This window comes from Anser brachyrhynchus (genome assembly GCF_964034855.1).
Source record: "Anser brachyrhynchus genome assembly, chromosome: 6".
Lineage (NCBI taxonomy): Eukaryota > Metazoa > Chordata > Aves > Anseriformes > Anatidae > Anser > Anser brachyrhynchus.
Window position 1 is genome coordinate 24,922,946 of NC_137700.1, and position 27,714 is coordinate 24,950,659.

A 27,714-nucleotide genomic window follows, 5' to 3' on the forward strand; every position below is an offset into this window, starting at 1 on the left:
CCCTGCACGGCGCTGCACGGAGCCAGCGGCTGGGCTGCCTTTCCTGCCATCCCGGCCGGTGTCAAATAAAAAAAAAAATAAATAAAAAAAAAAGAAGGGAGCGAGCAGCCGCACGCTGCTCCGTGGCCATCATCACCGTAATAAAGCCTGTCCGTTTGATTTAAAAACAGCACGGCGGAGAAGGCGCCTGTCACCGGAGGCTGCCTGCCCGCCGGCCCCTCCGGCCGGCCCCGGCACACGGCTCTGCCCGCAGGGGCTCAACTTCGGGAGGGGAAGAAGTGGAAAGGAGAGAGGGAGATGGAAGGGAGAGTCTCCCAGGCAGCTTGATCCCATTAGCTCCGTCCTTGGGTTGCATATTTATACGGTCTAGGAGGTGAACAGATGGACTATCAATTTAATTCCATCTTCAACACCATCAGAGATTGATTTTCTACTCGCTTTTAATTTTGCCATAATTAATTAGATCATTACAACTGTTTTCTATTGATCTCCCTATTTAAACCTCAGATGCAAAGGGACTTCGGCAGATCCTTTAAAAACACAGAAGGGAAAAGGAGCAGAGGGGGCTGCAAACTTTCTGAAGGTTTGTTTTTTTTTTTCAGTTTCGGCTCAGAAGATTTTCGGTGCGGAACAGCGAAAAAAAAAGCCGCTGTGGCCTTTTCCTCTACGAGGCTTTTTTTCGTTGCCTTTATATTTTTCCTGCACGTTTTGGTAAAACTGTGGTATTTCTCTGAGATACCCAACAAATGCAATATATTTAATTGGTTCGATTATGAAAATACACGCTCGCACATGTGTGTGTGTGTGTGTGTACGGCCACACACCCACGCACACGGCGCGTTGCCTGTTAACATTTACCGAGGTGCCGCGCAGACATTTGTCTGGGGGGCTTCTATCGATCGGGGAGAGATTTGGTTTCCTGAAGGGCGGCTGCTTTTATTCGCCTCCCGTCCGCCTCTGTCCGTTTGTGCACCCGCAGCACTCCCTGGTCGGGGACCGTCTCGCCCCGCAATGACAAAAGGCGGAGGAGCTGCGAGCCCCGGCTCCAGATGTACGCCGGAGCCTTTCTTCCCGAGCCTCCCCTCCAAGCGCACGGTTCGCGGGCAGGGCAGCGGCACGGCTCTGTGCTGACAGTCGGCGACGCTTGCATTTCCAGCCTTCATTTGCCTTTCCGTCCTTCCCCCCCCCCCCCCCAAGAATCCCTAAATTAAAAGCTCCGTTTCCACACGCCATTCCGGAGAGCCAGACCGCCTGATTGTGCTTTTAGCGCGCCGGGAGCGCGGGGGACAGGCAGCCTTCCCCCCCCCCCCCAACCCGGCGGGGCTTGTTTGAAGCTTTGTTTGCAAATCATAAAATCCAAGACGGGCGGGGGGCCGAGGACCCGTCTGTCGGTTTGGGGGGCGCCAGGACCCCCGCCCCGCCTGGGGGCGATGCTGCCCCGGCCCCGCAGGGACCGGCGGAGCAGCTTCGGGACCCCGCCGAGCAAAGTTGCACGGAAAGAGGGAGGGGGGGGACATGGGGAAGGGGGGGGGGGGGGGGGACAGTTGAGGCGATGGCCTCAACTTTTTGCAGTCGGGAGAAAAGTGCGGGGCCGGGAGCGCCGTGTGGGGGCTGGCCCGGTGCGGGGGGGGCAGCTCCCCCCCCCCCCCCGGTAAAGAAGGTGGAAAAGCAGCAGCCCCCTGACGGGGGGACCCCGCGGGGAAGGGGGCACTACGAAGTGAGACGGCAAGTGTAGGGGAACCTGGATGGGCAGGGAGCACGGGAGCAGAGGCTGCCTCCTGCCAAAGGAGGGAGTTGGGGGTGACGGTCTCATCCCTCCCTGCTGAATATTCAGCGCCCCCCCCCCCGCCCCTTACCTGCTCTCCCTGAGCTCTGAGCCATGGCTCCCCTGCCTAATGGCCCGTCTCCCCGGGACGCTGCAAGCCAGGAGATCCGCCGCGGCCTTTTCTTCGCTTCTCTCCTCCCCGCTTGGGTGTCTTGCTTTCCCCCGCTGACTTTCGAGATCTAGGCGCAACCACCCAAAACTAAACGGTTTAGATAACAACACACACACACACGCACACCAGAGCACCACCACCACCACTACCAAAAAAAAAAAAATAGCCAGCCACAGAGAAAGACCCGCCGCTCTACTGAGCCGGGACAGGCTAAAAGGAGGGGAAAATAAATAACAATCAAAGCAAACGCAGCGCTGCTGCTTATAAAAGTGGCGGGGGACTCACCTGCTCCAGTGCGGCAGGGCTGTGCAGCCGGGGAGGAACGGGGACCGGGGGGGTCCGCGCGGGGGGGCAGCGCCCGGCCCCTGGTTCCGATCCCCCGTGCCCCCCTCCCACAAAGCGGCTACCTGTGGGGGAGCCTTGTTGCGGCAGCACATTAATTTGTTGTCTTATTACCATAAAAATGTGCTCGGAGAGGGGCTGGCGGGGACAGGGGACAGGAGACGAGGCAGGACAGAGGAGGAACTTCCTGGGACTTGGGCAGGAGGCGGCGGGCTCGCCGCGGGGGCCGGGCGGCTCCGGGGGGGCCGGGAGGCTCCGGGGGGGTCGGGCGGCTACGGGGGGGGGGCCCGGGCAACTCCCCAAGGGGGGGCCGGGGCCGGGGCCCCTCCGCTCGCTGGTGCTGCGGCGGGCGACACTCGGGGGCTGCCCCGGCGAGCGCCCGGCGCGGGGCTCCGGGAGGGCGGCCGCCGTCCGTCCGTCCGTCCGTCCGTCCGTTCGCTCGGCCGCCCCGCGCTCCGCCGCCGCGTTTCGGTGCAGGCTTCTCGGTTGGGAAGAGAGAATAAAGGAAAGCGCACACGGCAGAGAAAATAAGAAAAATTCCCCGTGCTAAAGACATCACCGAGCGGATATTTTTCTTTCTCTCTTTCTCCCCCCCTCTTCCATCTCCCCATTGATTGAAAGTCTCGCTCAGCTCCAACAAGGAGTCCCAGGAAAAATGAACCATTCTGCTATCGATTCTTCATTAAAATTACATTTCTGCATTTGCTAAATTGGTTTTAAAAAGCTTCCCCTGTTATTATTGTCTTGTCAGAGCCGGCGGTGCTGGGCAAACAGTATTTAAAAGCTTGGGACCTCTCCAAGATGAGGCTGCTGGGGGGTTTGTGTGTGCGCGCGTGTGTTTCTTTTTCTAAAGTGCTTAGGAAAATGTGTACAACGCGGGCTGGCGAGGAGCACGCCACAGACAAGTGGATCAGTGTTAAAATAAAGAAGGTGCGGGGAGCGCTTTCCTTCATAACACTTAAACCCCATCGACTGTCGCTTCGAGCAAAGAAAAAAAAAGTTCCATTTTCAATACTAAAACGGGGCGCCGAAAGCCGACGACGGCGGCAGCGGGTATTTTTCTGCCACGCCGTCCCCAGCCCGGCTGGGCAGCAGGCGCCGGGGCTGCCCTGAGCGCATCCTCGCCCCGCTGCTGCTGCTGCTCTGAGCCGTGCTGCTGCCGCCGGGAGAGCTTTAAATAAGTCCGGCTAACCCCCACGCACACCGGAGTGCTCGACCTGGCCCCAAGGAGCCCCACGGAATCCCCCCCCCCCCCCCAAACTGCTGTGGGAAAAACCCAGGAGGGACTCTGGGAGATTTACTCTGAATTCTGCAAATTCTCTCTCGAAAGAGCAGGGAAGCAGAAATGTCTTCCTGATGTGTTTATCCCCTAATCAGTTCATTAGTTATAAACAACATGACATTAGAAGTTAGGAGGCAGTTGATATTAATTTTTATTTAACTAGTTGATGTTTAATCCGTCACGCCAGGCTGCTTAGAGAGAGCTGCCTGACACAAACCAGTTAGAACTTCATACACGGCGATGATTGTCCGGGCACCGGGACAAACAGCCGGCGGGGGGGCGGCCGGGGGCAGGGGGGGCGAGGGGGAGAGGGGCGAGCCCGGGAGGGAGAGGAAAGCGGGACAGGAGGCTGGGAGGTGCCCCTCCCGGGAGGGGGAGAGGGGGAGAAAGACGTGAAAATGCAGAGAGAGGGGGAAAAAAAAATAAGGGGGGGGGGGGCGGCAAAGTGCCTGCCGCAGGCTGAGCGGGGGGGGCGGCGGTCGGGGCAGCCCGGGGGTCCCCGGCCGGCCGGGGGCGGCGTGGGGCCGCGCAGAGCCGAGCGAGCCCTCGGCTTAATTATAAGGCGCGCCGCTTAATTAGGACGGGGGGCAACACCAACCCGTGGTGGGACCGGGACAAACGGGGATGGGGCTTCTCCCGGCTCCCCGGGCCAGGGGGGCAACCTGGGGCGTCAGGGGGCGACCCTCGGGCAGAGAGCAAAAGCGCTGCCGCTGGTGAAGGGAGCCGGCGACCACGGACGGGAGAGCCGTGGGGTCTTTCACAGCCGTGGGGATGATCACGGCCGTGGGGATGTTCACAGCCGTGGGGATGATCACGGCCGTGGGGATGCTCATGGCCGTGGGGCCGTTCACAGCTCCCCGCCTTGTGCCCAAGGCCGGGCCGGCACGCAGCCCCCAGCCCTCGGGGTGCCCCGTGTGGCCGTGCCCGCTCTGTGTCCACACGCGTGGATCCCCGCGCCTTGCCCACCGGCTCCGGGGGTGCAGCGAGGACGTGGGACCCCCCCACGCCGCCCGTCCCCTGCCTGTCCCCCCGAGGGGACCGCAGGCACCGTCCCGGGCCGCCCTCCCTCCTGCGCTCGCGTGGCCGGCCGGGCGCTCTTGGTGCGGGCGCCTTGCAGCGGCAGGTGGATTCCCGCGGGTTTCGCAATTAAAACATCTCTCGGCGCACCAGGCAAGCCCTCGGTACCAGCTCCGTGCCTTTCTTCCCCGGCCGCCCCTTCCTCCGTGCGGCCGTAGCCGAGCGGCTGTGACTCCGGGGAGTGTTCCCGTCCGCCACCCATATTTTAATATCAATTTCCATATTAATCAATCACCCCATCTATCTGCTGGATGAAGGAAATAGTTCGCATTCCGAAGAAAATTGCCTGCTTTCCTGCAGTTAATAGTTAACTCCGGAATAGAAAGTTCCCAGGGAAATGCGGAGGCAGAGCGGGAGCGGCTCGCCCGGCTCCCAGCGAGCTTCGGCTCCGGCGTCCCCGCCTGCGGCCGTGCCGCGGGACCCCGAGACCCCAAAACCCCGAGATCCTAAGCCCCCCGAGACCCCCCAGACTCCCTAGATCCCCGATCCTGACTCAGCCCCGCTCCCCCCCACTTTAGGCAAAAAAACGGGGCTGAAGGGGGGTGCGGGCAGGAGGGGGGCAGGCTCCTTCCCCGCAGGTGGGGACAAAAGTTTCCGCAACAGGTTTGGGGGGCTGGTGGCGAAGGGAAGCGCGCCCTGCCTGGCTGCGTGGCTTGGGAGAATCGCCAGGAGATGGGGGCCGCTGCCTCTGTCCGGCGTCTCCCCTCCCTGGCTCGGAGGCAGGGGTGCGCCCAGAGGGCCGGGGGGCGATCAGAGGGGGGACCGGACCCGGGCCGGGGCCGGGCAGCGGCTCCCGGTGGGGAGCCCGGGCACGGGTGGGCGCGGGTGGGGCGCGACCCGCCGGAGGGGGGCAGTGCAGGTCGGCCGGGGCCCGGAGCGGGGCTGCTGCTGCGGCCCGAGCTGCGGAGGGGGCCTCAGCCCCGGCACAGGCAGGGGAAGGGGATTTAGCCTCGCCCCGCCGCCGTGAGGCTCGGATTGAAGAGCGCTTCCCAAAACGTTCGCCCGTCCCGTCCCGTCCCCGCTCCCACCCTAACCGGGCGCAGTCCCTCGGGGGTCCGGGCTGCCGCAGCCCGCCGCCGGGGGGCCGGGGAGCGCTCTGCCGGGAGTCTGGGAGAGAGACGGCGGCGGGGGGGGGGTTCGTCCCCTCCAGGTAGTTCAGGACAAGTTTGTAGCTCGAGGAAGGGGACCGCGAGTGCCTGTGCTTGGGGACAGCCCGGGCTGGCGGGGCTGGCGAGCTGCCCCCGGGGCCTGGGCAGTGGCTGTGCGGGGTAGGGGAGGACACCCGGGCTGGGGACACCCGGGAGCCTTCGCCAGAGGCGAAGAAAAGGAAGGGAAAACTGGCAGATCACATGAAAAACCCGAGAGGCTGAAGGCGCAGATAGCGCTCTGTTAACGGGTGAAGGAAGGGAAAATAAAAGAAGGATGGAACTAAGTGAGGGGATGGAAATCAGGATGGATGGATAGACAGAGAGACAGACATTGATTTTTACTTGTATTAGAGAAAAAAGGAGTCAATAAAAGAAGGGGACGTTTGATTTGAAGATGAAAGGAGGATGGATGGGTAAACAGAACAGCGATGTAATTTTAATGGGAAAAATGGAAAATATGAAGAGAGGGAAATAGAAAATGAAAATAAACTAGCGTTTGTGGACAGAAAGAAGGGAGTAAGGCAACAGGAAAAGAGAGGAAAAGAAAAAGGAAAAGAAAAGAAGGAAAATAAAAGGAAAAGAAAAAAGAGAAAAAGAAAAGGAAATAAAAGAGAAAAGGAAAGAAAAGGAAAGAAAAGAAAAAAGAAAAGAAAAGAAAAGAAAAGAAAAGAAAAGAAAAGAAAAGAAAAGAAAAGAAAAGAAAAGAAAAGAAAAGAAAAGAAAAGAAAAGAAAAGAAAAGAAAAGAAAAGAAAAGAAAAGAAAAGAAAAGAAAAGAAAAGAAAGGAAAAGAAAGGAAAAGAAAGGAAAAGAAAAGAGGAGAAGAGAAGAGAAGAGAAGAGAAGAGAAGAGAAGAGAAGAGAAGAGAAGAGAAGAGAAGAGAAGAAGAGAAGAGAAGAGAAGAGAAGAGAAGAGAAGAGAAGAGAAGAGAAGAGAAGAGAAGAGAAGAGAAGAGAAGAGAAGAGAAGAGAAGAGAAGAGAAGAGAAGAGGTTTTTAAGAGCCGCCAAGCAGTTGGTGGGCACCAGAATTAGAAGGGAAAAGCAGACACGTTTATGGCAGCCCGCACCCAGGCGGTGGGGTCTCCCCACTGGCATTTTGAGGCGCCCCCCAGCCCCAGATGGTGAGAGGCGAGCAGCCTTGCCCCGCTCTTCCCCCTCCAGGTGCCTTTGGGTGCTGGTAGCAGGGTCCCCCCCGAGGGGCCTCCCGCGGGCAGCGCCGGGGGGGCCCCGCCGCCGACTCCCGGCTTCCCCCCCCGGGCCGCCGGGCAGAAGCAACAGTTCTCGGCACGCCGGGTTGTTTTTTTGGGGTGGGAAGGAGGCACGTCCAGCCCGGCCCCGGAGCTCTGCCCGGCTCTTGGGGGGGTGGCACGGCCGCGAAATAAAGGCGCCGGGAGCTGTGCTGCCTCCGCGCCGCCGGGAAAGTCCAAACCTCAGCGGAAAACTCCGGTACCCCGGGCGGTGATAACGCCAAGGGGAAGAGCAGCGACAACAATGACGAGGCGTTTCCGTATATTAAAGGCTCACAAATAAATGTCCGCCCGCCCCCGCCGCCCCCCCCCTCCCCCCGCGACCCTCCAGCCCCGGGGCTCCTGGTTGGGGCCGGGCCGGCTTCGGGAGGGGGCTCTGGGGGGGGGATAGTGAAAGCCGGGGAGATGTAACTCGTGTGCCTTCCGCCTCGTCCCGGGAGCACAGCCATTGTCCTTGTGACAAGAGTCTCTGCCATGGTCTGGGGGCTGCGGAGAAAAGGAAACTTTGCGGGGCCGTCTCCAACTCCGCTGCGGCCAGCGCCCGCAGCCCCCCCGCCAGCCCCGGCGCACAGAAGTGAGGGGTGCTGTGGGGGGGTGAGGCTGCGGGGGCCGGAGCAAGTTAATTTCCAGCCGATTTCTCATTACTCTTCTTAACGCCTATAAGGGAGAGAAAATTAGGCACACAGCACACGTTTTGGCCACTTCATAAAAAATGCAGATTTGAGAGATGATGTGAAATGTGCCCTCGAGTCAATGATTAAAGATAGCTGACTACATTTTTTTTTTTCCCTATTTGGAGTTGAGATGAGAAATGCCCCTGAGCTCTGCAGGCCCAGGAAGGGCCCTTCGATAACTGATAAATTGGCCCGAGACCTGCACCCCCCGCCCCTCCCCACCACCGCTGCCTTCAGCCGGCGATGGGTAGGGAACGATCGGGGGTGTAGGGGGACATGGGGGGGGTCCCGAGCTGTCCCCGTGTGCTTGGGCACGGCCGGCAGGCACCCGCCAGGGGCTGCAGCCCCTTGGGGTCCGCAGTCACTTCTGCTTGTCACCTCTCCGCCGGGCCAGGCAAGGGAGGGAGATCCCGCTTGGGCAGAATTCAAAACCGGCCTTAAAAACCCTTCGGGGAGGGGATCCCAGCCTGGAAACGGGCTCGGTCGTTTTCAGGTTGGGAGTGCAGCAAGTTGCGGAGGGCTGATAGCCACGGGCACCTCTGGCAGCCGCGATCCTTCCCCGCATGCCAGGAGCTGCGCCTCTGGGCAGGTTCCTCGATAAAGTTTGGCCGTGGGCGGGTGGATCTCGGAGAGGGGACACCCCCGCCCCGCCGCCACCGCGCTAAGGGGACAAAGAAGCCCTCGCCGAGCCCTGCCAGGGAGAAGTTTAGAAGCACGGTGACAGAAAACCGACGTGAAGAGCCCGAGCCTGTGGCTTGTCCCTCCCTGGCATCCTCGGCTGCCGCCTCCGGGGCTGGGGGCATCAGTGAACCCCGCAGCCGGGAATGGCGAGGAGGGGCGAGGAAAAGCGGGCACCTCCGCCCCAGCGGGTCCATCTCTGGCTTTCCCAAACGCATCCTTCTCTTCGGCCCCCACCACAAACTTCGGAAGAAGGAAAAATAGAAAGGGAAGGAAAGATAAGAAGAGAGGGGGAAAAATAAAATCAAAGCTTTCCAGCCCGCTGGAAGAAGAAATGTGTATTTCTTTTCTCTAAACACTCCTAATTTTTCAACCCAATTGAAAATAATAAAATGTATAAAGAAAGCAGGGATGCAGTTTTCCAGAGCTCAGCTGCTGAATAACTCCTCATCAGCCGCACCGATTTCTTTGATTAATCCCGAGGTCTAAAGCAGAAGCAGTTCCAGTATGATACCTTACACGCCAAGCTGCCTCTGCTTCCCTACTTTGTTAGACTCGTTTATGCGCAATTTTTTTAACAACGATTCCAACTCCTTCCCCCCTTAATAACTCCGCTCTTATTTATTTATTTTTCGCAGCGGTACCCGCTCTCTAATTGCCCCCACTAAACTCCTTTTGCCCATCCTCGCCCCCCCCCCCGACCGCCGGGGAGCAGGAGGCCCCCGCTGCCCGCCGCAGGAGCCCGGAGCGCGGCTCCCCGCGGCCCCGCAGGGATTTCTGCGTCCCTGCAGGGATTTTCCACGGCTCTCCGCGGCCCCGCAGGGCTGCCCCTCCCGGGGCAGGACGGCACGGACCGGCACGGCGCGGCACGGCACGGCGCGGCACGGCACGGCACGGCTTCCCCGCGCAGCTGCGGCTCCAGGTGCCGCACCCGCGGCTGGAACGCGTTCGGCAGCGGCGAGGATTTGGGGGCAGCGTGCACGGGTGCGTGACCCACACCCGGAGCCCTGTACGGGGAGGACGAGGCTCTGATTCACGCGCGTGTCGCCGCCCATTGCCGTGCCTTCCCCAGGCGGCCGGGCACGTGTGATGCGTGGGGAGCCGCACCTGTGCGCGGATGGCACACGACGGAGGTCGTGTGCCCCTCTTCTGCAGGCACAAAACCTTAACGTGCCGCTTCAGGAAAGCCGGAAGCCCCGCACAGCCCTTCCATCACCCCTTTGCCAGCTGCTGCTGCTGTTCAGAGCACCGCACTCGTGCGGCAGGCAGCCCGCCCCCCCCCGGCTAACTCCCCATCGGGGCGGCTTTCCAGCCCGCAGCACCGCGCTCCTGCCTTCCTCACGGCTGCACCGTGCCGCCTGCTCCTCGCGGGGCCACAGGAAGGCAGCCGGGGCAAACGAGAGCCGAGGCGGGGGCTCGCCGGGGGCTGCCCCGGGGGGCCGGTGGCCGCTGAGCCGCCCCACGCGTGGCCGCCTCCACGCGTGGCTCCCGTCGCTGGCTGCGCCCCGGCTCCCAGGGGGTGCCCGTGCCCGGTGCCCCGCGTGTGCGTGTGCTTGGTTGTGCTGGGCTGGCTTCGGGCTGCTTCGCGGGAGGCGCTAATTAGAGTGTAACTGCCAGGTCATTGATTTCATGTTACCAGAGTTGTTGTTGTTTCTTTTTTTTTTTTTCCTTTTCCTTTTTTTTTTTTTTTCCCTTCTTTTTTTTCCCCGACATGAAATATCAGCCCGGATCGGAGGCACTCGGAGCCGGGTAGAGGTCGGTCTCCTGTGAGAGCCTCCAAACCCACGGAACCCAATTAACCTAACAGGCGCACGCTGCTGGCTTGGGAGTTTCAACCTGCGGACCCGGGGATCTGCCTGTTTTCCCTTTGTTGCTTTGTTGTAAGTCTCCTTCTGAAGCCGAGATCTGAATGCAGGGAGCATTATCAATGACTTTTAAATAATAACAAAGGGGGAAAATAAAAATAATTAGCCCCGCCTCTTCTAGTTTCAATTACTCTAATTAAAAACCCGAAAGGCAATTCCTAGGCAATATCTAATAATAGAATTAGCAATCGGATCCATCATTTCACACGGGGATTTACTTGCAGGGGTACTGTGCGAGCTCTATTAATAATAATAAAAAATCCTGCTAACCCTCTTTTTAAAATTAATAACTCTGTAATTATAATAATTTTATGTGCCTTTTTATAAGAAGAGGTTAATGTTGCCACAGTCTGGGGATGGGAAGGATGAAGTGAAGCGAAATACTGCTGCTTAAACTGACACCTTCCTATTTTATTAGGAGACATTATTATTATCAGACATCTGCAGGTAGAGAATTAAAATTAAAATCGCTTTCAACAATTCAATACACTTTTTATCAGCCATCTATCTGAAAATCATGAACATTCATCATCGGAGGCATTCTCCCTGAAAACAAGAACCCATTCAAATTTTATACAAATTATCATATTTATCATAGTCTGAAACTCCGGAGTAACATCTCCACAAACTGCCTGCCTTCTCCCCGGGGAGCTGCGTCCCGCTCCGCAGCCGCGGCTCCCCCCGCACCCGGCCCTCCCGCACCCTGCGGTGCGGGGCGAGCCCGGAGCGGCGCCAGGACGGCAGCCGGCAAAGCGAGGTGACATCCCCACCTACTGCAGCAGGGCCAAGTTTTGCCTGCTCCAGCAAGACTCGGAGCCGGCCGGCTCTCGGAGCCGATTTCGGAGGAATGGCATCGATTTCCCTCTGAGCCGATGTCTTTGCGCGAGAGTATTGCTTTTAGCAGTGGTGATGATAATAAGAATAAAAAGAATAATAAAAAGAATGAAAGAAGAATAATAAGAATAAGAAAAGAATAAGAACAGAATAAGAATAAGAAGACGAATAATAAGAAGAATAAGAAGAATAAGAACAGTAATATCTGATTCCCCTCCGTATTCCTTTTGCAAACGCTCGCAGTGTTTTGCCTTGCAGAATTCAATCGGAGCGTCGAAATATATTGGCTGTTATTTATGTGGGCACTTGGAGCTAGTGACAAATGAAACGAATCGACGCTTCCTGGTTGCGGGTTTGGCTCAGACAAATCGCTTCCCGCGCTTTGCTAATGACAAAAAGTTCATCAGCGTTGAAGCGGGGGCCTCAGCGGCTCCCCGTGGGGGTGGCCACGCAGCTCCACGCATGGCTGGGGGGGGGGACCGGGCCCTGTCGCCCCCTGCCTGGCCCCGCCACCCCCGGCCCCGTGGAAAAAAAAAAGTGGAAAAAAAAGTAGTTCCAATACAATGTTTGTTAACTAGGTTATCTAGGCTGTAGAAGATTTTAATGTTGAATTTTATAGCTTTACCACGCTCTACCGTCCTTGTGAATATTGTAATATTGCATTTTTTACAAGTTACTCTTCTGTTAATGTTCCAGCTAGTAACTTTTATAATCCTCCTCAATGAAATTTTTTTGTATTCTTCCGCACCGTTAACCTCAATGGCGGCACCTCAGCCCCTGGCAGGAGGCAAAGATGAAATGAATTCCTCTTTAATCAGAAATAATAATAATAAAAACACACACAAGGCTCCCTCTGCCTTTTATTTCGGCTTCCCTTTTCGGGGAGGGGGAGTCCCCAGCCCTCTGCCCTGGGCCATGCAGCCTGGGCCGGGGCTGGTGCTTGCCCAGCTGCGTTGGATGGACGGGGGGGAGGCTGCGGGCCCTGTGCCTCCCCAGCCCTTGCTGCCACTCGCGCTGAAATGGGCTGAGCTGCAGGCGTGAGCTGGTGGCCTTCTCAGAGCTGCCCACCGGGAGGGAAAGCCGGGCACCCACTCTCCCAGTGGGCTGACTGAGCCGCCCCGCAGGGCAGCAGCCTCAGAGCAAGCCCTGGTGCCTCGCTCGGCCGAGCTCGGCACGCGCTCCCTGCTTTCTGTTGCCCTCGGCCTGGCTGGAGGTGCCTGAGCCCTGGCTGTGCGCACCTTCAGATGGAAATATGACTGGAAATCACCCCCCAAAACTCCCCCAACCTCTGGATGCCCTTACAAATGAATTAGACTTGCAAGCACAAATGATCAACACCCAGCAGCAAAAAAGAATCACGTCGCAGTAATGAACCGAGTGCCCTTTAGCCCAGGGAGCGCATTTTGAACATGGATTGGATGTTGTTATTCCCCTCGGTTGTTGTTAGCATTTAAGAACTTTGTTCCCAGGCTCAGCCTGGGTCTCGCGTGAATGAAGCATCGGAGGGGTTGTGCGGTCGTCGCAGGGCTCGGCTGGGGCTGCCTCGTAGCCTGGCCTAGTGCCTACCGCAGGCACTTTTGTCCCCACTCTCATCTTGACGGCGTCTCTCAGGCCCGGCTCCTGGGGCTGAGTGATGGCTCGCAGCTCCCAGCTTTCGCATGTTTGCAGAAGTGTATTTTTGGCCTAATAGAATCGCAAGGATTCTTCTTTGCTCACACCTCAGCAGAAGGGATGCAAAGTCTACTGTCAATCTGCTAGTATCTCGAGCCATAACTGGTTCGTGATTATTACAACGTGTGGGGGCTACAATGGTACTCCTGTGTATTTTATTAAACAAAACAGCTTGCTTCTTTGAAAACACAAAACAAGCTTTCTGGTCATCTCACAGTATAAAGATTGTTTTCCTTTTAGCTTTCTACAACTGGGCAATCACATTAATTCATATGCTTCAGAGTTAAATCATAATCTGGAACCAAAAGGCACAAAGCAACTGATTTTCTTATTTTTCAGCTATACTATTTAGAACAAGAATTATAACTTTGTTAGTGTTACTTTTTTTTTTTTTTTGAAAGTGAACAGGTCCAGCAGGTGCAAGTTTATCTAAAAAAAAAAAGAGTGAAACTGTGCAGGGAGGACAGATTATTTTAACAGAAATGTTATTATTTAATTAGTTAATACTCTGGTGTCACCTTGTAAGGTGAAGATGTAACACAAGATAGTCTTTGCTGTAAAATCTTAGCTTAGGAAAGAATTATTCTTCTTCAAAGCACCTATCTGAGAACCTCGTGGGATGCTTTTCAGAAAATGCCTTTCAGCACTAGTACAGAGCAGATCAGCAGGCAGGGGGGATAATGGTATTTCCATGCTGCTGGTGAGGAGCAGAGGCAGAAGTGGCTGCAAAGACACAAAGGAAGGCAGTGATGGAGCTGGGAAACACCTTATTGCTAATTTACTGAGGGACTTTTTAACAAAATGTCTCAGCTGTACTCTGAAAAGGACCTTTTGCTGGTCACATCCTTTTTGGACAAACCTGCTTTCCCCTGAGGGAGTGGGTGTCCATGGCCCCACCAGCCTTGCCTGGAGCCCTCCGGCCCCGCAGCCCCGAGCCACGCTCAGGGGCTCTGCTTCAGCCCAGGCCCGGGCCCCGCTTTGTCTGTGTGTGTGTGTGTGTTCCCCTGGGGCCTGGCTTCCTTGGGCAGTTCTGGTGGCTGATGAATGCCCTACATTAGCCATACATTGCAGTTGGCCTCCAGTCAGGTCTTTTAGCCACATTTTGCCCCCCTCTACACTCTGCCTGACTCCTGACCAGACTCCTTGGCTGGGCCCAGGGCCGGGGGTTAAGATGGAGTCTGTCAGACCGTGGCCTGCCCGTGGAGCTCGGGCACCACACGGCCCTCTGCTGAAGAAAACTCCTGTCAGAAAGGGTCTGAGAAGTGCCTGGCAGAAAGATCGGTGCCCATTAACTAGCGGCTTTGGGGAGAGAAAATGTTCTTCTGAGTAGGTGAAATTCAAATTCACGTCAGTGGTTGTATTGGTGGAGTAAATGTGTGGGAGACACGGTGCCATGTGCACCCACCTGGGCTGCCTGTGAACTGCTTCGGGCACCTCTCGTAGCCCCCAGTCAGCAGGGAACCAGCGTCACACGTGTGTGCAGTGCACAACCAGACACTGCTCATCCAGGCAAAACAGACCCTACCCCTGCAACGTGCATGCGGCACGGGGCTCCGAGCAATTTGGATGCTGGCTGTAAACTCTTTAGAGTCAGGACCACCCTGCACAGCTCCTGCTCCATCGCCTGGCACCCGGGGCTGCTGCAGCACAAGCAGCAGCGGTGGCAATGCAGGTTAGGGCAGAGGGCTTTGCTCTCTGAAACTGGTTTGTGAGGAATCCTCTTAATGTTGAGCACGGCAGCAAAGATCTGCAGTGTAAAACCACTCCATGTTGCTGCCACGATAATGAACTGTGAAAAGACAAGGATTTGTTCTTAAATAAAGAACAATTCTTCCCTTTCTTACAAAATCGTCAGTAGCTCATTTCTCAGCGAGGTTGCTTCACACACATACATGAATGTGACTAAAAAGTATTTTCCTGTGGCCTTGCAGAAAAATAGTCTTTTGCAGGCAAGTCAAAGTAAGCATGTTGTATGCACATCTTATACGTGAATAAGCAAATATTTGCCTGGAGGGTATGGGATTTGCTAATGGTGTCTGTGCTGAGATGTGTGTGAGTGGCTGGGCAGTGAGCATCTATAAGGAATATATCCCTTTAAGCGGGAGCATCTCCAAATGTGTGCACACCTTTTCACTGACGTGCTTGTGCCTGAGAGGGAGGTGAGACTGTTTCTGTGTGCCACAATATGGACCCACCTGGGTATCCCCCAGCCGTTGGTGGATGTCAGTATGCAGGCAGGCTGGGCACTCGTGCGTGTGAACACTTACACGGTGTCAGCTGTGAGTGTGAATGCGTGGGGACACGCGTGAATTCGTATGTCTGCAAGCGGCTGGCCGTGTCTGCGTGCGCGAGCTGTGCTTCTCCTCCTGCTGAGAGCTAGCGTAGGGCGGCAGGGCCGGCAGGACCTTGGCTGGCAGTCTGGCAGTATGAGACATGCTTGCAGAAGATGAAGCAGAATAGACAACATGAAAGTTATTTTTGTCTATCAGCTGAAGCATTATAGAGACATCAACAAGCTCTTGTCTCATGCCAGCTTAATTCCTAGTTAATCAGCAGTCTGCTTGGGCAAAGGAAGGAACTCACATCAGGGGCTGATGATGAGCCAAACTTCCCAATACTGATTCGGGAGCCTGCAAGGAGCCCTAAGTATTGCTCTGCCTGTGCTTGGCCGCATTGCTGCCCGCTGTGCAGAGCCCTGGGAGAGCCGGGCATGTCATCAGCTGTGTCCCGGTAGGAACCACTCCTGTCTGGGGAATGCGGGTTGGTCCTTTGGCAGTCCCCCAGACAGTTGCCAGTGGCTTATTCTTGACCATGTCTAATCAGATGCCTTATCCAGGCAATTTGAAGCGACATAAATAATTCCAAGGCTTCCGTCCCCTCTCTTGGGGCAACTCCACATGACCTGCAAATTGACTCTTACTTGCTTCACTCCCAGTACATCTAGTGAGACCTTCTTCTGTTTTCAGTGCCTTTTTTTCTTTCCCCTGTTCATGAACTACACCCCTCTTTGCTCATGGGACTTGTATATTGCACCTGAGGGCTAGCTCTCTGCCTTTTCTAACCCAACTTTCCCGTCTGCTTGCTGAAAAGCCACCTTCTTGTTCTTCTGGCTGGCTTCTCTGATGACACCAGAGTGGTGCGGGGGGTACCTGCCTACTCCGTGACCGGCATGTGTTTACCGCAGACCTACAGCCAAGCTAATTAAAGTGCTGATTGCACAGATACTGGCAACCAGCCTGAGTCACTTTCTGGGAGCGCCTGGTCCTGCTTGTACAAATGTCCGGCGTGAGTAACAGAAATCGGCAAATTCTCATCAGTGGCTGCTCAGGGTTCAACCAAATGGGTTACCACAGAGTGAACTGGGTTTGGGAATGCCTTGAATATTGGCCATTTCAGGCAATTTCTGTGCATGCCTTGTCCTGCAGCACTCTACACCAAGGGCAAAGTCATCAAGGGCAAACTCTGCCCCCACCCTGCCCAAAAAGAAAAAAAAAAAAAAGATTAGGACTAAGCTAGCATGAATTTCCTAGGTATTAGAAAGCACCTGTGGGCAGTTGTTATGGTATAGCTGGTGTTCATGCCCCATCTGCTTTCACATTGGGATTTTATCATGATTAAGTGTAGTGTGATTTAACCATCAACCACTCGTGTAACTCCCGGCACATGAGCTTGCCTTCAGCTTTGCTGGATGGATTGATGCCTTGCCCTCTTGGATGCTGAGCAGGCAGAAGTTTATTTTGTACTTGAAAGGGAAGTGATCAACGAATCATGGGTGCCATGGTCATAGCTGTGGTTGAAGACCTTGTGTATTAGACCATAGGCAAAAAATGAGTGGAGAGTCTTAGCTTGGCCCTGTCACTGCTGCTGAGCTGACAGATGAGAGGATTTGGTGTCATCCACTATTGTGCTCGATATGTGTTGCTCCATATCATTAATAAACCTGTGAATTGGCCTGACACCAAATTCAGCTATTCCCTCCCCTGTGCTGATCATTATCGTGTTACCTTACCTTTGTTTTACGGGCCATCGGCCAGGTTTCACTCCACGTGACAGTGCTCTGTGCAAGCCCATCTGGTGTTGCTTTCCTACAAGGAGTTTGCCAGGCCCTTTCTCAAGGCTACTACAGTACTGCTGGACGTTTATTTTCCTTCCCCTCAGCACTGATACAAGTTATTTTGTGTTCTAGACTTTTCACCATCTCCCCTGTGCGCTTTCTGCCAAGGGAATTTATCATTGGGATTGCTGTGAGCCCCGGCAGCCCAGCAGAGGCCAGCACAACTGTGTGCAAGGTGCTGCACAAATGCACACAGCACGTGCAGCCTGAAGGCAACGGGGGGAAAGGCTGAGAGGGGGAAAAAAGGCTGAGAAGGGAAGTGGCTTGTATTGTGTTCCCTAGCATGCTCTGGTTAGGAGTTTCTCATCTCATGTGCCACGTTAAATACTTCCAACTGTTTTCCTATCCTGCTCTTTTCAACAAAGAGCTCCAGGAGCAAAGTCTCGTTGCTCCCTGAAGCTCTTAACCAACCTGTTGCTCTCTCTGGGGACTTCCCATGTAACCCCAGCTACTTTGGCCTGGGAAAAATGGAAAGCAGATCCTGAGAATACTTTTGATGGGAAGTACCTGGTCAAAGCCTGACTAGAGGGGGACAGCTGAGGCTGCCAGGAGGAAGGGAAGAAGCAGCCTGGAGATGGGTTCCTATTCTCAGGAAGTACTGAGCAGGGGTAATCAGATCCATCTCCTAAAAACTCCTCTGATCCCCCCATTATTTCCACACTGGTGGATTCTTTATGGTCACTGCTGAACAAGTGCATATCCCATCCCTGTTCCATCCTGCCCAGGTCTCTCCTAGCAGTGACACGCAGAGAGGAGCACTGCAGAGGAAAATGTGCTCCAACTTTGGCACGCAGCAGGTGGAAAATGCCCCAGGATATCTCCTTTGGTCCTGTCCATCTTCGTGTCGGATTGAAAGGAACCTGTGAACATACTTCAGCTTCTCTGATTGCATCTGAGTCACCCTGGGCTCTGCTCTGGGGCCTAGTTTGCTGTTTGGGAAGTGGCCTTTCCAGTTCTCACTCCCTCCTTGCTGCACCTGGATATGCTCCAAGACTCAGCTCCCCCCTGTCAGCCCTAACAGTGATTAATAAGGACGCACATTTCCTGGGTTTTGCACCCATTTTTCTTAAAGTCCTGCCTGCCAGTGGAGAGGAGGCTGAGATTATAAACCACTGCTGGCATGTGAAGGGCCCAGGGGCAGCAAGTCTTGGAGAGGCTGTGATGCAGTTCCAGGCATGGAGAGAGCACAGGGCTGCTTACAGAGACAAATTCTGCTGTCAGCTGTAGGCTTCCCGCAGCTGAAGTGAAACATTGGGATCTGTGGTTCATTGTTATTCACACTGATACCTTCTCAGAGGTAACAATCCCAACAGTAGCTGTTGTAGTGCTTCTGGCTTTTGCAAAGCATCATTGTTTCACTGTCTCAAAGATCAAGAAAAGACAACAAGTGGGCATCCTGGAAGATTTTCCATCCGACTTGAGACTTTCTTAAGGTTTCTGTGCGATGTAACCTGCCTGCTGTCAACCCAAGTTGTCAAGTTCCTTTGCTTTCCTTTCTCAAATGGATCACGGTCCAGGCAAGTCTCCCCTTGTAACCAGTGACAGTCTGACCTGAGTGCAAAGCTCAAGGCCAGCCTCAGTGTAAAAGTCACTGATAGGGGCAGGGATGTTTCTTGGATTCTTGCTGCTGCCTGCCTGGGCTAATGTCCTGTTGCCTGAGCTCTTTCCACCCAGCTCCACAGGTAAAGCAACGTCAGGAACACAGATTGTTTTGCAGCCGATCTTCCTTTATTAGTGGAGTGACTTTATCAGCCATAGCTGAAGCTAGAGTGCTGGAAAGGTTGGGTATAGATGGGTTAGGTATCCAGATGACTACAACCAAGTTTAGTTGGACACTATGATGCTCTCACAGCTGCGGTTGCTGTGAGTCTTAAGTTTCTCTCTGCTGTGAGGATGAGCTGTTCATTATAAGGGTGCTGCTCCAAAAGGATGGGATGAAGCGGAGCTCCGTGGTGTTGCCCCAGGTCCTGCAGGGACTTGGCTGAAAGGCAGCGTTTTCAGTGCTCAGCCCTCTGCTGGACTCAACTCCAGCTGCTGTGGGGTAAGCTCAGCCTGCAGTGCAGGGAGTCAGCCAGGGAAGGAGGGAAGGAGCAGCACTTCTGTGTCTGCAGGAGCCCATGTACGTGTCGGGGAGAGGTGGAGGAAAGAAGAGATGAAAGCAGAAAGTGGAGATGATACCAGTGAGTAACCTTTGGAAGTGGGGTTAACCATGCTGCTTCCAGTATTGGCCGCGTCCTGCTTAGAGCCAGGCTGTGTGAAGCTGGTGTGCTGGTGATAGCAGCCAGAATGCCCCAGCTCACAAACAAACAAGCAGAGAGAGGAATAAAGGCAGGCAGGAAGACAGGTGCCCCTTGGGCAAACACTTGTTAAATTGACAAACTTGTAGAAAATGATTAAGGCTCTTGCTGTTCCTGGTCCAGAGGGGCCCTGAGCTGCTGCCTCGAGCTAAGATACAAAGGTAGTTCCTTGGGAGCCTGCAGTGGACAGGGCACAGAGGGAGGTGAAACAATTACTGCCTGTCTCTGCGGTGCCGTCTCTTGTCAACTGTTATTTATGTTTCCCCAAATGTTGCATTCTTCTTACAGGGAAAGCAGGCCCCGCCAATCTACGGCAAAATAATTGCAGTCACCTTCCTCTCTCCCCCTCTTTCTCTCTCCCTCCCTCTCCATCTCCCTCCTCCTTGCCACATCTCACTCTCTCCATGTCAGGTTTGTCTGGGATTCCTTAGATGAAGGATTGCAGTGAACGGGGAGTTGGGCTCGCTCACAGGCGGTGGCAATGAGCGCTCCCTTGTGCTCCAGGCCTTGCTGTCACCCTGCTGGGAGCAACCCTAGGACAAGAGCTGTGCCACCACAGCAGCTCTTGCTGGGGTCACGTTGTGCTGTGCTTTGTCTGCTCTGCAAGCTTGTAATTGAGGCAGTATAGAAGTTTTTCCCTGTCCTTTGCAGCTGAAATATACTCCAAGGAACTAAGTAAGATGATGTACACACTAGGGCCCAGCTGTACTGACCTCCCTTGGGGGTTAAGCAGAAAGGACGGGAGGTTACAAGCCTCCTTGCCACCCCTCCTGAGGGGCTGCCCATGCTGCCACGTCTCACACATTACACCTGCACTCGATTCACCTGGGAGGCCTCCTTCCGAGCAGCAAAGAGTCAAACCGGGGACCTCAGAGTGGGACAGCTTGTGCCGGTAAGCAACCTGACACAGCCAGGGCTCAGTCCGTAGCTGCTTGGTACAAAGTGGGGTGCAGGGTTAGAGCTGCAGGAAGCCTTCCTGGAGGGTGTTTTCGTCAGGGGCCTGGTGTCTTCCAGCAACCCCTGGGGCGTCCTGCAGCAGGGCCTGGCTTCTTCTCCTCCAGTGGTGCCGTACACCCAGACAACAGGGTGAATGGAAACAAGCAGGCCTTCGCCATCTCTTTTGGCCTCTCCTAGAGCAAGGGAGCTTTGAAAGAGAGCCCTCAGCACTTGGATGCGGTGTCAAACTTTGGGCTTCTCCTCACCTCCCGTTCTGTCCACCATCCCCCTTCCCTTCATTCTAGACATGCACAGAGCCTGTCAGGAAAGGGTTAAGTGCTGCTTACCCCAGCCAGCTTTGCGTATTTAAAGTGAGTAAAGGTTTAATTACCAAATGATGACAGTGTCATATGGTTTTGGTGATGGCGCGTGGCATTCGATGAATGCAGAAGAGGGGAGGATGTGAGAAAGACACTGAGTGGCAGTGGGGAAGCGAGGAAGCTAAAAATGCCAAAGACAGTAAAACATCTGTAATTTGCAATTCGCTAGTGTTCGCTGATTGCTCATGGATTAAAGATTAAAATCTATTCTCTGGCAGATGGGGGAGAGAGAGAGAGGAAATTCTTACGAGCATGTTTTGCATCTGCATTTCATTCTGCTCCTCTTTACAATAATCACGGATGAGGAAATAAACCCAGATCTGGGCTGGCAGGAGGCGGGGAAAGCACACAATATAGGCAGGACTCAGCGTGCTTCTCCTGATCGGGAAATGCCAAGCAGAGAGGGGAAGGAGCTGACATCAGGAGTGCTCTTCTCGGTGCCTGGGACGCTGGTTTGGCTGCACTAGGATGAATGTTCCCGCGAGGCTTGGAAGTGCCAAGAGCCAGAGCAAAGTCTTTCTTCTGGTCACCCCAATTCTGCACTGGGGGGTTTCTTTGATGGGAAGGGGACGTTAGCCATCTGTCCCGTCTCAAGGGATGACTGAGTCTGGCTACAGTGTCCATGACGTGATGTTAACGCTCGCAGGCAAACAATACAAGTAGAAATAATGTTTGCAAGTATAAATCATTTTTATAACTTCAGCTAATCAGAATCTGTCCCTTTTATGGGCATGATGAGCTCTCTTTCTCCCTCACTCTCTCTTTCTCCCTCTCTCTCATTCTGACTCTCACACAGGGTTTCTCAAGTGTGCAGGACATTAAAAGAAAAATGGATAATAAAACTGCAAATGCGGGGCTTGCTCCTGAGAGGTGCCGGGTACTCACAGCTCCGGTTGGCTTCACTGAAGCCAGCTTTTGTGCTGAAACCCACGATCTGAAAGGTACCGGGCAACCCTAGGAGGTGCACAAACCGGCAGCCTTGTGGAGGTTGGGGAGCGCTCCCCAGCTGAGGACTGGAGCCAGCGATCTCCTGCCTGCAAAGTGTTTGGGCTGTGGAAATCGTGTTCTCTGGAGGGAACAAGGGTCGCATCAAGTGATTCAGACGGTGGAAAGGGACTCAGAGCTCCTGGCCTTGGTCCAGTTCTTTAGGTGATGGTTTTGGTTGCCTGGAAAGGCAACTTCTCCGTGCTTCAGTATAACCCAGCACAAACGGGGAACCGTAACTCAGTTCTGCCCCAGCTGCCTCCTGCTTCACGCAGGGCTGGCTCAGCTCCACCCAAACTAGCAGTTTTTTCTGTGGCAGTAAGCTGCCATTGAATGTTTACAAAACGTCTTTGGAGATGTTGCACAAAGGTGAGGATGGTACAACCTCTGGATGAGAACAGTCATCCTACAAACAGCACGTGTTGCCATAGCATTTATTACACAAGTGTACAACCAGGACTGGGCCAGGCCCAGTTGGAATGGGTATTTGCAGTGAAACCGGGAAAGGGAAGTGGCCTAAACATCCTTGGGGTCCCCCACATCACGTCCGTCTTCCATGTCCATGCCTTGATTGCACCCTAGGTCCAAGTCCCCCCAAGTGCTGTATTCCTGCCCCCGAGCAGCCCCGTGTGGAGCCACGGGAGGCAGCCGGCTGTAAGGGGTGAAGCCACACCGTGACAGGAGAGGACGCTGCAGGCGGGGCCCTGTGGCATGCCTGATGGGATGCACCTGAGCGGCCTGATGGGCCTCACCTGGGCCTCCCATCCACATACCCTCTGCCCATTGGCCTGGGAGTTTTCATCACATCCCACACCTGGTCCTTTGCTTGGTGTGTTAGGGTCACTTCTCTTCAGCCCTGTCCTGTGGAAGGATCTCGGACTGAGGTGTAGCTTGGTTTTGAGTGCTCTTGGTAGCACCATCTCATGCTGCTCCTGGCTGGGCTCCCTGGAAGGACGCTGAACCTAATCCAACGCCCTGCCTTGTCCAGGAACACTGATGGGCCCTTCTCTGGTAACACTGTTTGGATGTCGGGGGACTGCTCTAGTTGGTGAGTGTTGCCTGTTCTGTAGCTGGCTTTGCTTCCTGGCTCGCTGCTGCTGTGGAGCAGCCCTGCTCTTCCTGCTCGTTGATGCTTTTCAGCCCACTGTAACTGAAGCACTGGGCTGCTCTTTTATTCAGTTGTAGCTACAGTTCTTTTACTTAAATTGTCCTTTTCCTGGTTAGTCAGAGATGTCCCCTTGTCAGCAGGAACATTTCTCCTATCCCAGGTCCCCTAACAGTAACTGCTTTCTTTTTGCTATGCGTTTTCAGCTCCACACCAACTGGTATGCTGTTCTTTTTCTTTCTCTTACCCCTAGTTTGGACCCAGAGCTCAACACTAGCCTTTCAGGTTCAAAGTGACCGGGTCTGTTGGTAAGCTTTCTGTCTGGGCATGGGTTACAGGGCTCTCTCTGCAGCTTTGCAGAAACTGTAGGGTTACAATTGGTTTCTGTTAGCCTGTAGGGATGGGAGAAAGGTAAAATACAGAGCAGTATTACTGTGGGGCTCTAAATGCGTCACCAAATATAAGCTGGAGCTACCAAGGAAACTTAGCTGGGAAATGTATGTTGGCTGAGCAGTGTCTGCAGCTTGCCTATGGCTTCAGAGGAAACTTGGGGTTCTGCTTTGGGCTCAGCTTAGAGATGAGAAAATAAAACAGTTTAGAGATGTGGTGGGATGGGATTGTAAAGGTTCTGCCAAAGGAAAGTAGACAGGGCCAAGGTATATCTGATAAAAATCTTTTGTATGGGTAACAACTTGGGAAGTGCTGGGGCATTGTTTAAATCTTTACCAAAAAGTTAGTTTTACATTTAGCTTCATATTTGGGTTTGATAAATGGGAAGGAAATTGTCAGAGAGAGAAATGAATATGCACAGGAGGAGAAGAAACCAGTATGCATGGGCAAAAAAAAAGGAAATGGCATTTGATTAAGAAGAGGAAAGTGATCTCTTTGAATTGGGTCGCTGCTGTTGGACCACTGGGAAAGCAGTGTCTCTGTTTGCAAGTGATCTGTTTCACCAAGCGAAAAAGATGAGGCAGAGCAGAAGAAAAGCTGAAGAAAGATCAATGGGAGGAGGGGGACAGCATGGCAGATTTAATTAATTACTGCATATTAAAATGTTTGTTTACAGTAACAAATAGCTACAAGAGGTCTGATGTTAATTAATTTACAGCATTTTTCACCAGTCCCTTTGCCGTTGCTGGCAGTCAAGGAGGTAACACTGTGGCAGGTAAGATAATGTCTCTTTGGGTTTGCAGCAGCCTCTTGGAGGTGAGTTGGGAAGGTAGCACAGCGCTGACTGGCTGCCTCGGCGTGGCACAGCGTGCAGGGAATCTTGTCCAGCTGGTGGAGGAGGCATCATTCCCCAGCCCGGGGCACAGCGCCTGGGCATAGCTTGGATGCTGATCTGTGTGATGGTGGGTGCTTGGATAAGGAGCCAGGCCTTGTGGGATGGGGGCTTGGTGTCCTCTTGGTTGTGCTGTAAGCACAGGTGTGCTGAGAGGCTACAGCCAATTTCACTGTTGCTGTGGGTCCTGCAGCTCCAAAGAGATCTGAGCAGCCTCTGTGGTATTCAGTGCTACAAAATATGGCCTTTCTAGGGCTAGTGTGTAGGGAATCACGGTCTCCTCCATGTGTGGAAGTCTGGAGTGCAATGCGTCCTTCCCCAAAGGTGCATGTGGTCAGTCTGCATGGGCATATAGCAATTCTGTTCTAAGGGAGATTCTGTTCTAGGGGAGATTATACCTGGAACAGGGCTTTGTATATAAGTAGATAGGATCCCAGGCATTTTCCTTCTAACAAATCAACTTCAGGCTCTGGGGAAATCTCTGTGTGTGCAGGCAGTCCAGAATGGTTTCTCTGCCCGACTGCCTCATGTTCTGCCCTCCCTCCTCACCTAGTCTTAGAGGGCACAGGAGGGAAGGTATTTGTGTACCACTGGCCCAACTGTGCTACAGCTGGGGCTAGATGCCTTCAAAGTGGATGGAGGGTGCTCTGTATGAGCTGACCAGGTGGCCCAGGCCCTAAGAGCAATGTGTGGGCTCTGCAAATGGAGGCAAAACCCAAGGGTTATTCATAAAGCTCTGTTTCACTGATACATCTGGAGGCCTTGGCAGAGGTCTGAGAAGCCCTTTCATGCCCTGTGTAATGGATGGGCAGGTAATTAAGCATGGAGAGAGCAAGGCTGAGCTTGAAACCTGTGATCCTGGTTTCACTGGTGTTAACACTAGCAAAGTGGTGGTGGAGGACTGCATCTCACACCTGGCTGGTTCCTCAGAGCTGATGGAGCTGTGCTCTGTGCTTCTTTCCAGTGAGCCCTCTGTAAATACAGCCTGGTAGTTCATTATGACCATGAAACTGTTAACACTGGGGAGAAGGAAAGTCTCCTTACACCATTCCTACCAACACCAAAGGCCTCCAGGCTGAAACTCCAGCTGGAGTAAATCAGCCTTGTTTCCTGAGCTTCACTGAACCTCATTTGTGCTGGTGGAAGGACACTGTGCCTCTAACAGCTGCCTCTAGGGAAAAAGTCATCTTCCACTTCTGGAAGCTCCTTACCTGGGTTTCTTCGTGTGGCTGCAGGTGGGCTTTGTTCTCATCTACGTGCGGGCCTTTGCAGTAATCCCATAATTGATCTCTGCAGTGGCCCTGATATTGGCCCTGTCATTTTAATTGGCAGTTAACACTTGTAATTGGTCCTGACTGTATCCCTCTGGCAATTAGCTCTTGTCACGGCGGTTCAGTTCCAAGTCCTTGAGACCGGGCGTTAAGAGGTCCTAACGTGGGCCTGCCCAGGCTGCCCTTTGCTGCTTGTAATTTGACCGGCTGTGACTTGGGCTGCGAGCTGTGCTGCTCCGCCCTGATCGCAGCCGTGCCCTGATCTCAACATTGACACTCAGTTGTTGCAGTTCTCCCTTTCACTGACCTCTGCAATCAAGCCCCGTAGCAGAGAGCCATAACAGTAATTGCGTGGTAATCGGCAGGAGGCAGCGGGGAGGTGTGCTGGAGCACGGGACCCAGGAAGTCTGGGCTAACTTTTATTTGTGAAACACTCAGATTGACTTCTGTGAGTGCAGGCAGGTGGCTTTAACAGGTGGGAGCCTCTTCGCATCCATGTCCTTCATGGCACTGCATAATGTCTGCATCCCAAAGAGCCAATACAGTCCGTTGGGTTACGAAATGACAAGGGGCTTCTAGGTACTAAGTGTGGCAGGGTGAGAGCAGGTTCTTCTGTAAGTACCGTGTTGTTTCAGAGATAAGCCTGCAAGGCAGCAAAACCTTTGCTGACGAATGATTTCTCAAACTGTTAACGGGCTGAACATAGCTGAACATCTGGGGAAGACACCGGAGCAGCTGTTGCTGCTCTTTAACTTTCTGCTTTTCCTTTAACCAGAAAAGTGCTGGCAGGAGGTAAGTGGAAAAAGTAGGCCCCAAATGGAGGGGCCTGGTAGCCCTGTGAGTGAGATCAGTGTGACAAGTGACTGGGTGCCAATCATTTTATAGGGTGCTCAAACACAGGAGGAGGTTGTCAGAGATGCTGTGGAGTCTCTGTCCTTGGTGATACTCAGAACCTGACAGGATTCAGCCCTGAGCAACCTCCTCCTGGCCCTCGTTTGAGCAGAGAGGCTGGACTAGATGGTCTCCTGGGGTCCCTTCCCCCCTCATCTATTCTGTGATTTTGTGGGGTGAAAGAGTCACGGAGGTGGAAGGAGATTCTGGAGGGTCCTTCTGGCACAGGCACTGTAGGACATGGCCCTGAAGCTCTTCTGGAAACCTCCTGGAAGTCCTTGAGGTGGGGAGCTTGGCAGCTTACTTGGAGCTTACTCCCTTTAACTAAAATAGCACTGTTAAATAACATACGAGAGCAGTGAGGAGACACTGTCCCTCTCCAGGTCTCTGGTTGCCAGCTGTGTTGTAAAGCTCCCACACTGCTGTCTTGGAGCAGTAGTGCACTTATTTACTTTCCCAGTGTGCTGGTATTTCACTTCACTTTTTTCATGACAGAGATAAGTGACTTCTTTAGTTCTGAATAATAAGTAAGTAAAATAAATGTGCACGTCGAGTTGGTAATTCTGACTCCAACTTGAGGCACACTGAAATCTGTCTGAACAGAGTTTGTGTCAATTTTGGCTCACCAAGGTTGTAGTTGTATTTTGTTGCACAGTCTTTCCTTCTGCTGTTTTGTTCTTCAGGCTTCTAGTTAGCTCTAGACTGATCTAGCACAAGTAGGATTGAGAGCTAACCCAGCCAGTGGCTGATAGGCCATGTGCTGGCGGTGCAGATGGAGGCCAGAAGTGGGCAGAAAGGCCAGCCTGAAGGTCTGGGTTGCGAGGCTTCTTTAGGAATGAGAAGCCTTTCTCTGGAAGATCTCAAACTCACTAGGTGGGAGCTGAGGCTTGAAGGAAAATAAGGGATTATATGGGCTCACAGTATGATTAGGAGATTTGGAAGTGTTTTTATCACCTGAGAGCGCATCCAGCATATACCTGGTTTCAGTCTCTTCACTGCGAATTGTTGAAGCAGGTGCAGTGTGTTGGCACTGCTCAGTGCAGGACGTAGTGGGGTGGGGACTTCAGGGGAGCTGCTGGGTGCTGAGGTCAGCCTTTGAGCGAACAACAGCATACGGGCACGGGCTGAGCCCAGACGGGCCCGATCGCCCATTTGTGCCTGTATTGTGGCTGTGAGGTTTCCGTACGAAGCCAGTGAGCTGCACTGATCTGTATTAGTGGAGTATCTGGTGCTCTGGCTCCAGGAAGGTTGCTCCTGATTTACACCGCTGGAAGGGTGACTGCAGACTGAGCAGGTACATCTGTATGTATTTGCTGTAGGCTGCTGCCTTCCCTCAGTGCTTTGGAGTAGCTTACCAGTGTGTGTGTATATATATATTTTAACCTGTAAAGCCTCTAATTTGTCTTTAAAGAGCAAAGTAAATGTTATTTCACAAGGGGAATACAATGCTCTCTTGATAGAGGCAGCTTGTATAGATCTGTAATAATAATACCAATAATAATTATTATTATTGGGTAATCTCCTGTTCAGGATTCTGGCTGCGCAGGCAGTTCCTCTGCATTTTGATAGCCTTGTGGCCAGTAAGAAAGCATTAAAAATGATGCAAGCATTTAGCGTTTGTGAACTTAACTCTATAAACTTGATGGAGTGAAAAGAATCTTTTTGTTCTGTGCTGAGCTGAGAAATGTTCTGGCACTCTGG

General features: G+C 53.7%; 1 protein-coding gene and 1 long non-coding RNA gene across 5 annotated transcripts in view; one reads left to right on the forward strand and one right to left on the reverse strand.

Moving 5' to 3' along the window:
- The window catches only part of PAX2 (paired box 2), a 98,396-nt gene extending 95,904 nt beyond the window's left edge, over window positions 1-2,492 (reverse strand). For 2 of the 4 annotated variants that reach the window (XM_080596768.1, XM_080596769.1), the window contains exons 1-2: window positions 2,223-2,492; window positions 1,857-2,004 (exon numbers count right to left, since the gene is read on the reverse strand). In XM_080596768.1, the coding sequence (XP_080452894.1) occupies window positions 1,857-2,004; window positions 2,223-2,396 (322 nt within the window). In that variant the 5' untranslated portion in view covers window positions 2,397-2,492. Of the gene's footprint in view, window positions 1-1,856 lie in introns of all 4 variants that reach the window. The other 2 variants (XM_080596760.1, XM_080596762.1) reach the window with 1 other exon arrangement.
- LOC308197007 overlaps window positions 1-27,714 on the forward strand; it is a 318,880-nt gene that overhangs the window by 195,872 nt on the left and 95,294 nt on the right. The window lies entirely within an intron of this gene.